Source organism: Brachionichthys hirsutus, chromosome 21 (assembly GCF_040956055.1).
Source record: "Brachionichthys hirsutus isolate HB-005 chromosome 21, CSIRO-AGI_Bhir_v1, whole genome shotgun sequence".
Taxonomy (NCBI): domain Eukaryota; kingdom Metazoa; phylum Chordata; class Actinopteri; order Lophiiformes; family Brachionichthyidae; genus Brachionichthys; species Brachionichthys hirsutus.
The window spans coordinates 3,976,403-3,989,982 of record NC_090917.1 but is presented as its reverse complement, the minus strand read 5'-3'; the positions used below and the strand labels follow the sequence as shown (position 1 = coordinate 3,989,982).

Here is a 13,580-nt window from a genome sequence, read left to right as displayed (position 1 = left end):
ACGTCGAGCTTTGCCCAATGAACCGACTGATAATACAAGTTTGACCTGTTTGAAGTTAAGAGTAGAACAGGTCTTAAACATTTGCTGTACCAAGATAATCAAAAACATGTATGTATGGAATCCCTCGCACTGGTGTGTGTCATCGCGGGCTGACGTGCATCAACTTGTCTGGATATGCCGCCCCGTCTTGTTGTCTGGCACTGATGTGCGTCTGCCCTCCGGAAAACAAACATTGAATTGCATTCGCTCGCCACATTTTGGCAGCTGCTTGTCAGATTTACTTTTGCGTCATGCATTCAATTGTATCAGGACACATGTTGTTATGGACCCACATTCTTTAACCTCTCGGCCCAAAAGGTCAACTGAAGGTGACCCCCCCCCCCCCCCCCCCCATCTCAACCACTCTAACCACACATACTCCATTACGTAGACCGGACTGGACTCACTAAAGACCCACATCGCCCCAGCCGCAAGCTGTTCTGCCTGATGTTTTTTTCATATTCATCACTCTGTAGTCAGAAGAATTGAACATAACTTGTGATTCCTTTTTGTCCCGTCTCCCGCAGCGTTCCTGTGATGCCCCTGGGCGGGCTGAGCTGGGCGGCGTCGTGATGCCTTACGTGGACCGACAGAATCGCATCTGCGGTTTCCTGGACATTGAGGAGAATGAGAGCAGTGGCAGGTTCCTGCGCCGATACTTCATCCTGGACACTCAGGAGGGCAACCTGCTGTGGTACATGGACAACCCACAGGTGAGGGCTTGTGTGTGTGCGTTTGGATGTGTGAATGGGAGTGTCTGTGTAGATAAGTAGAGGCACTTGTGTCTCAGATGTCTGTATGAATTCTTGTTTAATGAGTCAGCCCTGAAAACATGCTCACCATCTGAGCATGCCAATGAGCCTATTACTGTAACGCCTTGTGTGTGTGTCTGTGTTTGTTCGTGTGTTTTAAGGATATGACACCTTTTATTAAATGTTTGTGCTTACACTGTATAGCATCATCACTGTCAGACAAATGTCCTGAAGAAATGCAGAGATAATAATCACATCACATTGATAGAATAAGGAAGGAGTAACCAAGGAAGTGGGGAGATTTAGGATGTGTTGTAAAATCCTGCATGTATATGTACATTATGTCTTTCACCTGCTTAAACCCACTGAAACTAACTCAACTACCAGTAATTCAATCAATTTCCTTCCCATATTTTCTCAGCACACGTTGTGGTACAAGGCCTGCATTTTGATGTTTGCCCCCATTTACCTGTAGTGCTTTTAAAAACAAGTATACTCTAATAGGGGGCTTTATTTTGAAGTACTTTTTGACATTTGCTCTTAGTTCAGCCTGAATTTCACTTAAACTTGATTCTGGTTGATTTCTTTTTTTTTTTTTTTTCAGCCTCATTTATTTCCCCAAACATCTTGACACTATTGTTTCTAGCAGACATCACTCACTAAAGAGGAAACGCATTTGTTTCATTGGTGTATTAATCCATATTTAATACTCTAGTGAGTGTTTAGATGCGTAGTGTCATAGATCTTATCAACTGTGCAATGTGGCTTATTAATATTAAAACACTTTGCAGTGTAAACAGCTCAAAGCACCGTTGTATGGCAAAGGATATGTAACCAGAGGAAGGTGAGGGTTTAACAATACGTCCTATAATAGCCCCAACAAAGGTAGGAAAGCTTTAAATAATATAGACCCCCCCCCCTTCCCTTGTTCTTCAGAGAGAACATATTGTAAAGCCATTTAAAGTAGACAACTCTTGAATTACGAGCGACAGTTGTGTGCATATTGACGGCTAGCACGCACACAAACATGACTCGGAACATCAATTGACTGTAGTTATGCAGCAGCAGCAGGTTTAGGTACATGATAAGCTCGGGTTCATGGCAGCTTCTGCTGTTTTGATTGAAGCTGCTATAGTAGCTCACATTTGCTCCTGGTGGTAACGCTATGAATGCTATTCGTCATAAATCAAACATGACACTACATTCAGGTGACACTATTAATAAACTTTTTATTGACAGTGAATTTCAAATGTCTAAGAACAGTGGATCACTGTTCATTGTAATGGAGCTACAGTACCTGATTTAATAGATATTTAACTAGTACGTGTCATTTATGTCACTATTACACCTTTTTCTACTGCAGTTACTTCTACTACTACTACCACCACCACTCCTGTTTCTAAAACAAGAAAAACTACAGTAATGGGTAAATGAGGGGACACATTTGTGTATTTTTTCTTTCAGAATCTGCCTATAGGTGCAGAGAAAGTGGGATCTCTCAGTCTCGCCTACATCTCCAAGGTGAGTCTACTTCATCTGAAATAGGCCCACACACGATCAGTTTGTCAAATACAGAATTATGTATTAGTATGTGATGAAATAAAATCAGTACAATCAGTAAAAAGGCAGCATACATGTTTCTGCTATTACTTTCCACTTACATACTCTTTCCACATTAATATAGTGTATAAGGCATAATCTTTACACTTAGGGAAGCATTTTAAGAAAACCTTTACCTAAGTAAAGTATTTGTGGACTTTTTCCAACCAATGGTTAGGTTGGAGGTTGCATACTAGCGTTACACTTTAGCTTGATTCACACGGCTGTCTCTAAATGGTTGTGAATTTCAAAATGAAATCTCATCGAAGTGAAAGCATGGCTTCCTTTCTCGCTCACGTTCAGGTCAGCGATGCCACCAAGCTGAGACCAAAAGCAGAGTTCTGCTTTGGTAAGTTTTATTGTCTTCTCTTGTTTCTTTTTTTCTTCCTCCATTGTTTTTTTTCTATCGCTCTCCTTACATCTCGTTCTGTCTTTACAGTCTTCCTGTCTACTCCTGTCTACTTTTCTTGCTTCCATTAAAAGCCGCTGTTAAGGCTATAATACACAATGATATTTGATACAATAGAGAACTTCCAGTGTTGTTGCAACAGTTTTTCCCTTTCCTGTTATAAAATGACCATGCCCCCCCCCCCCCCATGCACAAAGCAAGGTACATGAATTAGGTGTGAACGAGCTTGACTGGTTTGTTCGGGAGCCTGTGAATGATGACTGAAAGCCAATCCTGATGGCCTAGCATTAGCACTGGACTTCACTGATGCTCCTGTGCTCATCACCTTGTCCAGGCTCCAACAGCAAGTTGAAAACCCGAAACAGGAAGAGTGGAGGCCGTTTATAGCGGCGAATTAATGTCCAGCAGAATAATGCTGGCTGGCAGTTTACAGATCAGATGTTAAGATGTTTTAATCTGTCCATTCTCCTTTCTTCCCATTCTTCCTCTATTCTCCGTCAAGTCTTCCCAAGTCAATCACCTCTCTTCCCTTTCCTTCCGTGTCTCCCCCCCTTCCCTTTTCCCTTCCCAGATCCCCCCCCCCCTCTCTGCCGCCCTCTTTTCCTCTCGTGTTCGGTTTATTTCCTCTCCTTTGTCCCTCGCGCCGTGTTGTTGTTCTGTTCGTCTGGTGGCCGACAGTAGCTTTTTGTCACTCAATAGGAGGAAACTGTACAATATCCCTGACCCGACCTGTGTGTGTGTGTGTGTGTGTTCACATGCAGATGGCATATTAAAATGCACACATGCACTCACATCCTCCGCCTCTGAGAAACTAGAAACAGGATTTGCATGAAGCTCGGCGTACCGGTAGTTCTCTTCCCCTCTGTCAACACATTTCTTTTCTCTGCCTGTAGTTATAAATGCAGGAATGAGGAAGTTTTATCTGCAGGCCAACGACCAGCAGGATTTGGTGGAATGGATCAGCGTTCTCAACAACGCCACCAAGATTACTGTGAGCCTCTCTCTCTTTCTCTCTCTCTCTCTCTCACACACACACACTAATGATCAATAGATGGCCCTGTTTCTGGTGATTTTTGTTGGCCTCTCTCTCTCTCTCTCTCTCTCTCTCTTCTGCCTCAGGCTGCAGCAGATGGAAAATTACCCATCGACCAGGGATATAAAGTTCAGTTCAAGCTTAACAGAGTGTGAATAAAGAGAGAAGAGAAAGCCATGCTTTTATTGCAATAGTCTACAGTCTCTGGAAGAGTGTCAGGATTCTTTGTCCCTGAACATTTAAAGTTTTTTTTATTTTTTAACTGATAACTTTTGATGCCATGTTTGCAGTTCCTGCATTCTCACAAAGAAAAAAAAGGTCTTGCTGCTCTGAACAGCAAGGCCTGTTGTTTAAAGTCAACGATACTCAAGCAGTGGCAAATAGCATATTCATGGAGGAGTATTTTCCACACAGGATTAGTCCACATTCTGTGTTCTATTTTTAGCAGTGGTGGTGGTGGGGTGGGGGGGGGGTCATATGTGAAACAGGGTCAAAATAAACTACAGTGTAGCTCGTAATGCAGCAACAAGCAACGCTGTGCAAGGGAAATCTTACATTTGTATCATTATGGACGAAAAAACCCACCAAACTAACAATGAAATTTTTTTAAAGTATTTTGTGCTTCCAAAGTGTCTTCTTTAAAGTTTAATTGTTGTCTAAAATCTAATAAAAGCACAACACACAAAAGAAAAAGCTCACTTGTGTGCTGTTAAGAAAAGAAAACCAAGATTCAAGATCCTCGCAAGCGATAAGAAATCTGGGTGTCAGCCTTGTGATTGACAGATAAGAGTATTTAACCCCTTCTTGGCTTTTTTAGGTACCGAAGTCAGCTGAGGGTCACGCCATCCATGCAGAGACACCTCAGGAAATACTTGGAGCCATGAAACAGGTCTCCTACAAGACTGAGATCATAGGAGGAGTCCCGATCATCACTGCTACACAGGTAACACCCACAGGTCGCGTGCCTTTGAGGAGCAGGTCCAGTCTTGACAACGATGGAATGAAGCCTCAAACACGTGATCTAACTTGTTCCAGGCTTTGCAGTGTCTGATCAACTTATGCATACGAAGCTGCTGTATATGAAAATTGAAGTGTCTCCAGATAGAGTTGTGTGGCTTGTGTGAAACTCTTAACACTACAAAAGTGAATAAAACGTATGGCTGTGTAATTAAAATAAGTAAATTTATCAGACATCTAATAGAGCAGTTAGAAGCAACATGAGCTTCCATTATGTATTCCAATTGTTGCATACTGCCACTAATCTTTGACCTTATCTGCAGCAATGACTGACAAGCTGATCCCTTTGTCAAATGAAGTAATCCGAAGACACAATTCACTGTAGTTTGAAAACAAAAAACAGTGTAATTCGGAGAATGTTTTCATTCATTGCAATTTAGAAAGTTCTCGTGGTGAATTGAGATACTTTGCAACAATGTACATGTTTCAGGAACAAGGGGAGGGGCAGAACGGGGCAGAGCGTGTAGGTTTAAAGCGGGCTCAGGGTCAACTTCCCTACTACCTGTCCAGAGGGATGCAGGGCCAGGCCATCAGCAAGGCTGGATACTGTGTAAAACAGGGAGCTGTGGTGAGAACGCACACACACACTCACACAGTACCCACTGATGACACTTTGATTCTGATCTGTAACTATTTTTAACATTAGGATTTTGCCAAATGCCCAGCTCAAGTTCCTAAAGTGATGTTTCTTTCTTTTGACCAGCCTTGAAAAACCAAAAGATATTCACTGGCATTCTTTTTTTTTTTTCTTTCATTCAGCTGATGCATGTTTATTTATTTATTTTTTACTAGTATCAAACTATATCTGAACTCGCACAAGTTGCCTAAGCTAAGCACAAAGATGTTAATAGCTCTGCTCCTCTTCTTCAGATGAAGAATTGGAAGAGGAGGTACTTCACGCTGGATGACAATGCCGTAAGCTACTACAAATCGGAGCTGGTGAGAAAAGACATTGCATAGATGTTATTAGTACAGCAGAGAGCTGGCTGGCTGAAACCAGGTTACTTGAGTGCATGTTCTGGTTCCCTGAGTGTTGCATCGCATAACACTTGAATCTTGGCTGAATCTCTCTCTCACACACACACACACACACACACACACACAGCTTGCTTGAATCCAACACATTAGTGGAACATTGACAGAGAGTAAGCTGCAGAATATCTAAGAGGGTGTGTATGTGTGTGCGCTGCAAGCCTTGTTTTGCCCTCAGTTGTGCCTCCACACGCAGCGGCATGTGTCCTAAATACCTCCACATATGATAAAAGGACACACCCAGTGTGTGTGTGTGTGTGTGTGTGTGTGTGCTGGCTGTGTGTTTATAACAATTTATCCTCCATTGATCGGTATTTATCATTATAGAGTAGCATAATACAATGTAAGTAGGGCTGGGCAATTAAGGTGAACTCTGACATTTAATGTGTTTACACCATGTGGTATTGTTTCCTCGATTCTGCCTTGCAGGAGAGGGACGCGATTAAAGTCATCCCTTTAAAAGAGATTCTCAAAGTTCAGGAGTGCAACCAGAGGTCAGTCAGTTTTCTGCTTCAGCATGCGCTGCTTGTCCAAGTGTTTGGCCATGCGGGGCACAACGCTAAGAACAGCTTTTGTTTCTGTTTCCACAGTGACCTGATGATGAGGGACAACCTGTTTGAAATTGTCACGAGCTCCAGAACCTTCTATGTACAGGTAACAAAGAGGACAAAGTTGGGACCACGAGTTCAATAGCGACATATTATCGGATTCTGCTGGAATAAAACAGAAACATTCGTACAAAATACATATTACTAGCACTATAGTAGCAGTACTTCATTCTTTACTTTCAAATGCCTTATTTGAAGTCTAAAACAACAGAATAGACAAATAAATTATCTCTTTTTCTTTGTGTGTGTGTGTGTGTGTCAGACTGACAGTCCAGAGGACATGCACAGCTGGATTAAGGCCATATCTGGGGCGATCGTGGCTCAACGTGGACCCGGACGCTCAGCTAATACTGTATGTGTTTTGTCAGAGTCATCTTGTACCAATGTTGTTATTGTTGTTTATTGTTTACTGAATGGATCCCCATGAGCTGATGCCGGGGCGACAGCTGGTCTTCCGGGGGCCCATAAAATCGTACTTGTTAAAATAAGGAAAACGTTTGGACATTTTGGTGTGTAGCTATGAGGAAACCTCTACTCCGTCTCATTCGTAAAGTCACTTCATTTTTGTTTTCGGTCCCAGTACATCAAGATGGATGTTGTTCATGTGTAATGAGGTGAAGCGGCGCCATCCTGTGGCAGAAAGAGTTACTGAAGCAGGCAAACGATTTTCACATGATTTAAAATAGAGAATTGTGTTTAGGTGGTTTTCATTTATTCTAAGGATAACAATCGTTATGATGATGGTTGTATATGGCACAGACTGTGCTACCGTGCCTACTATCTCTCTCTTACACACACACGCGCGCACACACACACACATACAAATACAAACAAACATATATTTCTGCCTGTCTTTCTCTATTCTTGTGCTTCTTCAACTTCTTTCTTCCCTTTGAAGAGTTTCCATCAAAAACCACACAATTAACTCTCAGATGGGAAAAACAGCACAAATGTAAATTAAAATTAAAAGTAATTACATTCACCATGCAATCAGTTTTAGGGATTTCTTGCTAAAATAATCTTTTCTTATTTATTTTCCTTCAACAGAAAGACTTTAGAATTTAAATGAGATACAGGGTTGGTTGCTCCTAAAGAGTTTTTCTGTGTGGAGTCAGTATATTTTAAAGGAACACCTAACACATCGAAATATACAAAGGTTAACGCTAAAATGAGACCGTTAACAGGTAACCTTGGCTGCAATGACTCTGTTCAGAGCAGCAAGGCCTCTTGTGGTCGGATGTGTGGTATTTATTTGGAGCTCTTCACACTGCTGTAACTACGATATGCTGTAAACTGTTTTCAGATCCGTCAGGCCAGAAGGCTGTCCAGCCCTTGTATACAGAGGTATACACCCTTCTGCAGTGGTGAATGCAGCACGTATGTGACCCCCCCCCCCCATGCCATTTCCCCACACGCCCCATTCACCCTCAGCCACCAGCCTCCCTTTACCAAGCATTTATCCTGAACATTCCAGGAGCTCTCTGCGTCTGTGAGCCTGTTGTGGAAAGCAGTGCAGTAATAACATCGTAGATGGATAGGTACTAACTGCAGTTTATTGACATTTGACCTGACAGCATGTATTAGAATCTGTTCTTGTTCATCACTGATGATCACCTCGTGCAGCTGCAGCATCTTTATCCTCCATCATAACTCGTCCAACCCAGATATCGTCATCCTCACATTCACCTCATCGGTTTCGGATACGGTCCACCGACATCCCGCCTGAATACGTTGCTTTTGACTAAATAAGAGGCCACTCGTTCATCATCGAATCATTCATGTCAGGCTACACTTTTGCTTTCACTCTCAGACCATGTCCAATCATCTCTCTCCATGGCGTAGCTGCGTTCTTCATGTTGTGTGTTGTCATTCACCTCTTCTTAACTTTTACAGCCTTCCTGAGTCCCAGCTGGATTTTGCAAAACCAAATTCATGATTAGCTTTTTTTTTTTCTTCTCTGCTAACCCGTTGTCATGTTGTCTTTCTGTCTTTCTTTTTCGTGTGTGCGCGTGTGTACGTCTGCTTTTTCAGAGAGTGAGGTGTGACAGTGACGTACTAACCTTCCCCAAATGAGCCCTGCTGCCTACTTCCTGCCCCTCCCGCTGCTCATCGTCCAATCACCAAGCCCCACTGCCTCTCTGCTTCCTTAGCAACTACTGTTCGATCCTGCCCCTCTCCTTGGCAACTGCAGCATCACTCGTTTGTACGTGTTGCTTGGAGCCGCATGAACCTTTGTGTTACAGTTACATTTTACTCCATTGCTCTTTTGATGGATATTTTGTGACCCCCCCCCCCCATATTTATGCATTTAACTTACAATAAGCACAGCTAAACTTCATATCATATATCAAAAATAAATAAAAGGCTGTCTTTTGACAGAGGATGAAATGAAGTAGCTCGAACATAGCTTACAGCCTTAAGGAAAAATGCATGCACCACAGAATCTATGAATGATCTACAATTGCCAAGCACTAACTAGAAGTCATAGCTTTATAAAAGTGTCTTAAATCATTGGATTTATCTTGCAGCTAGTTGCTGTCTAACTGTGTTAATCCCCTTTTATTGTGAGTGCTGGGTGAATTATGGATGTATTTCTAGTAACCACAGCTGAAGCAGTGTTTTTAAAATGAGAACTGGGCTTCTCCTTTAAGATAGCAGCGTTTAACAGCTATTACAGGGAAAATAATTTATCATGTAATTAATAGAGAACACGCCTGATGTTAAGGCCTTACTATCTCTGAATCCCAGTTCGCATAACTAAAAGTTAACAGTTTGCTGGAAGGGATTTTTCTATCATTACTCTTAATCCAGCAAATTGTTTGTGTTATTCTAGCATCTTATCTGAAAGCTCTTCAGCCAGACAAGTATGCTGTATGATGTTAAGTTCATCAAAGGTGTTGGAAAATGCGGTGGCTCAGTGTCGACAATACAAGGTCAAAGTGATCTGACTGTCGTGTTCACGTGACCCTTAAATTAAATAATGACATGCATGTTTTTTTTTATGAGAAAATGTATTAGATATATCAGAAACTTAAGTTAAGCTATAGCTGTTCTGCAATAACTTTTCAGTTTGTCCATATGTAAAAATGTTATAAGACATTTATTGAAGCCATATATAGAAAGGTCAGTAAAGGTTAATAGAAAATGACTTGGCTTCCCAAAAACGTTAAAAGAATTTCCTGGTAAACAGGTTAATGGCCTAATTAGATGCATTTATCTTGACAAAAAGAAGAACTATAACATCCTTTCTCACTTTTATTTTTTCTTTCTTTTCACACTGCACTTCTTACGCATCCACCATGTGTCCGTCGAGTCACCTCCCCTCCCCCGCCGTGCTGTGCAATCATTTGATCATCCATCACTCACAGACGTCTTTGTTTTCTGCCTTTCACTATCTCTCCACCTTCCTTCTCTTTCTCTAGGAGCGCTGTGACCACCCCCCTCTCTCACCAGCATCCTCCTCCAACTTCTTCTACGCCTGTGATGAGGAACTACAGAACCCACAATCCTCCTCCAACACCGCCTCAGCGGGCCCTCAGCCTCACACTGGACACCCAGCAGCAGGACAACTTCCTGAGCCTGCTCCCATGGAGGCTAAGTGGCGTCCAGTCAGTGATGATGCCGCTCCCATCGACGCGCTCCCGCCTTTCGCTGCAGGAGACAGTGCAGACTTCCAAGTAGCAGAGGAGAACGAGTCACCGTGGAAACGGCGCAGCAAACTCTCCAAGATGGAAATTGTTGGCAATGACGGTGGAGAAGAACTCGGCAGTCACATCACTGAAAAATCTGACCTGCAGGTAACCCTGATTTGATGCTGACAAATGCGATGACGACTGACAATCTCTAAAGGACACACACACACACACACACACACACACACGCAAGCACACTTCTGCACAACCTCCATGTGTTTAGAAATCTACCTGGATTGATCTTTCTGAAAACTTCCTGGGACCATTTATTATACGTGTGTGCGCACATGAGGATTAGGACCTTAGTCCGCTTCCGTGTTTTTCCCGGGTATTTTCCAATTATTACAGCTGGCAAAGAAAAACTGTGGTGTCATACAAGTAGAAAGAATATCTTTACAGGCTCTACAGACGTTTTTGACATATTTCAGCAGAGCAATAATCACGAACCCTGATCAATGCACAAAGATGAGCAGGCTTCCATGATTCTTGTAATAAACTGACAAACCAAATTTTGCAGTCACGGTTTTTATGTTGCAGCTCAGATGTTAACGGAAACAGTCAGTTGTCTGACTCTGCTGACTGACTCAGCGCCTTTGTTTCTTTTCGAGGGCAGTCACACTTACCATTATAAAGTTGTTAATCCCACATTTCCATTAAAGTTGTACTGTCCCCTGTTTCTGATCTCTGACTGAAGAGATCATCTGTTCATATTTGTTTTAGTACTATCGATTCACAAATTCCAGATTCACTGAGGTTGCAATCAAGATGGGTTCTTCTCATTGGCCCGAGGATTTCACCGCCGTTGTTGGATGAAGACCTTGAAGCTCGATAATGTTCGAATGAACTTGCCCAAAGTTACATGGTTGAATTAACATATGTTGTGGCTTGTTCTAGTTGGCATGCTAACTAGTAGGTAGCAGGACTAAGAAACAGGGTTTTGGACTCTGCAACGCTACCAGCTAGCATGCCATCTAACTCCATCACCAAGCTTTCTCACTGCACGGACATGCATATAGTTTAAAAATATGCAACGTCAAACAACATCAGCATGCCGCCAGCAGTCACCTGGAGCTACTGGTTGTATGGATCGTGTCTGAAAACATTTATTTACTGCCCCACTTATAGACACAGATAATTACAGTATGCAGATTTAAATGAAAAAGTGAGTATCTGACAAATGTTCTCTGAATTGAAATGATGAATTTAAACTCCAAAACTGATGCGATCCACCAGCGAAGTACACAACTACTTACCGGTAAGTAAGATTACTAAAAAAAGATGCACTGCTGTGACCCAGTCTTTCAGAAACGATCTTGATCATGCTCACCAGCTACACTCCCTACAGTGTGCATTTGTGTGACTGTTCCTAACGTCTTCAGACGTTCGCGTGCTTGTCTGAACGTTTGTAATGTGAGGACGTGGCGGGGCATGAAATCTGTATGTTTGATTTCTCCAGTTTTTGTTCTGTAAATGTTCCCCATGAAAAGCTGTTTGCCTGATTTGTTCCTGTTTGCTCCTGTGGTGCGAGGACTTTGCACTCTTCACTGGAGGACGGTTGCGGGTGTTCTTTACTCTTTTGTTGTGCTTCTATTTTTTTTAATGATTTTATTATTGTCAGTGATGAGATGCGTTTGAGAGAGAAACAATTTACATATATATATATATATGTTGTTTATTGACTTTCATAAACACGTGTGCATGTCTGCATGCACACAGCACCACCCACCACTCTTGTTCCTTGTTAAACTAAACTGGGTTAAGTGCCTGCATTGTTCTCTAAAAAAGCTAACGAAAATGTTGTTTTGACCCCTTCTCGTGCGTACTTGAATCTAAGACCATGTGCTCTGTTTATTAAAAGAAATGTCCAATATATTTTATTCAGGTGTCTTCTTTGATGACAGTTCGACTAAAGAGGAACAATGTTGGAGAACAAAATTGTCATAAATGTTTTTTTTTTTTAAATATATTCGAAACGGCTCAAAGGTTTGAGTAAATGTTACTCAGAAATTGTTTGAGGCAATTTTAGATGGTGGATTAATAAATGATGCAGATTCCGAAAAGCTGTATGTTCCAAGGTCAAGCGGAAGCTTATGTGATTTGGTAAGAAATGCATATTGGTATTATGCAAACATATATGTACTCAAAGTGAAAGAGAAATATGCAAATTGGACTGCATAGGTCACACTGTCAACCCACTGGTGACCAATCAATTCTTATATAGTATATTTACACTTAATTTATACTTAATAAAATTTGTAAAATATTCATAAGTACACAGTAAACTAATATATGGTGTATATAAAGACTGCAACAAACGCAGTGTCCAAAGTTGATGTGTCATGTTATGTCTGTTTCAACTGAATGCAGAGGATTATAGAATTTATCCGCTTTTGACATCACCAGGTAGCATCACCCCGATAATTAAAAAACTTAACATTGATCATGGTGAGAGTACATAAACCAAAACATTTGCAACACTGCACATATGTATTTGTCCACTTGGTGTCACCAAATATTTCAAATATTTGTCAGTTTTGACTGCAGGAAGCCTTTATTCTTCATACCGTTCCTCACTCGGCTCTTAAATGACCTCTTCTAAGGTGGTTGTTGTGATTGATGATGATTCCTGGCTGAAGGATGCTAAATATTCCAAGTACTCAAGAAAAGAAACAGTCAAAATGTTCTTTTTCTATCATATCCGTTAATTCTTCAGCTCTCTCTTTCACACCTTGTATCAATAGATATTTCCTTGATAATTTTCTAATTTTATCCGCGCTATCAGACTATTTCCCTCCTTATTCACTCAACTTTGACTGGACTGCGTGTTCCTTGGTGAAACAATGAACCACAGAATCATTGTTTAACTCTTTTCTGGCATGGTGCATGTTTGGCCACCTCCCAGTCAGAGATCTCAAAGCCTGTCCTGTCGGATATTTACACGCGGAATGAAGACCTTCCAGCAGCTTCATTCGTTTTCTGAAAAATAAATGAACTGTGATCTAAAAGAGATTGAAAAATTGCGTTGTCATAAGAAATCACAGCCAAACTATGTTACATAGATAAATAAATAAATGTAGTTGTCAACTGTAGCTCATTTAAAGTATTGATCCTGAGTTATTAATGCAAAGGTGCCAAACCTGAGTACAGGCCAGCAGCATGAATCTAGTGCTTCCATGTGTGTGGGTTTTGTTGCAGCCAGGATGCGTAAACATCCTCCCCAGTCAGCTCATTTAACATGTTCGCTAAATGTTTCCAAATCTGGTTCAATTCATCCCCACAAATGACCCTCGGTTATTTATTCCTGAGAGCATATTGCGGATAAACAGGTGTTTCGAGTCAGTTGCTTTGGTTTAAATCTGCTGTGCCTCACTGAAGTGGAATAATCGTATACGTAAATAA

General features: G+C 41.5%; 1 protein-coding gene across 4 annotated transcripts; it reads left to right on the top strand.

Annotated features, from left to right (window-relative positions):
• Positions 1 to 572: 572 nt before the first annotated feature.
• plekha1b (pleckstrin homology domain containing, family A (phosphoinositide binding specific) member 1b) lies at positions 573 to 12,232 on the top strand. Of its 4 annotated transcripts, none has more exons than XR_011106024.1 (12): positions 612 to 752; positions 2,256 to 2,312; positions 2,694 to 2,739; positions 3,693 to 3,790; positions 4,650 to 4,775; positions 5,280 to 5,417; positions 5,720 to 5,788; positions 6,311 to 6,375; positions 6,472 to 6,535; positions 6,752 to 6,841; positions 8,521 to 8,692; positions 9,912 to 10,046. XR_011106024.1 is itself a non-coding variant. In XM_068754254.1 (12 exons), the coding sequence occupies exons 1-12, from the start codon at positions 612 to 614 to the stop codon at positions 10,168 to 10,170; spliced, it is 1,194 nt and encodes a 397-aa protein (XP_068610355.1). In that variant the 3' UTR covers positions 10,171 to 10,302. The 4 variants fall into 4 exon arrangements, 3 of the variants coding, with proteins under 3 accessions (XP_068610356.1, XP_068610355.1, XP_068610354.1); XM_068754254.1 differs by lacking the exon at positions 8,521 to 8,692 and adding an exon at positions 7,793 to 7,833 and having other exon boundaries at positions 9,912 to 10,302; XM_068754253.1 differs by lacking the exon at positions 8,521 to 8,692 and adding an exon at positions 7,793 to 7,866 and having other exon boundaries at positions 9,912 to 10,302.
• Positions 12,233 to 13,580: the final 1,348 nt, after the last annotated feature.

Bases quoted from the DNA above. Each gene is read 5' to 3' on its own strand.
- plekha1b (XM_068754255.1), top strand. From the start codon at position 612: ATGCCTTACGTGGACCGACAGAATCGCATCTGCGGTTTCCTGGACATT. The intron at 3,791-4,649 runs GTGAGCCTCTCT...TGGCTTTTTTAG, and splicing joins ACAACGCCACCAAGATTACT to GTACCGAAGTCAGCTGAGGG. The intron at 6,842-9,911 runs GTATGTGTTTTG...CTCTTTCTCTAG, and splicing joins CCGGACGCTCAGCTAATACT to GAGCGCTGTGACCACCCCCC.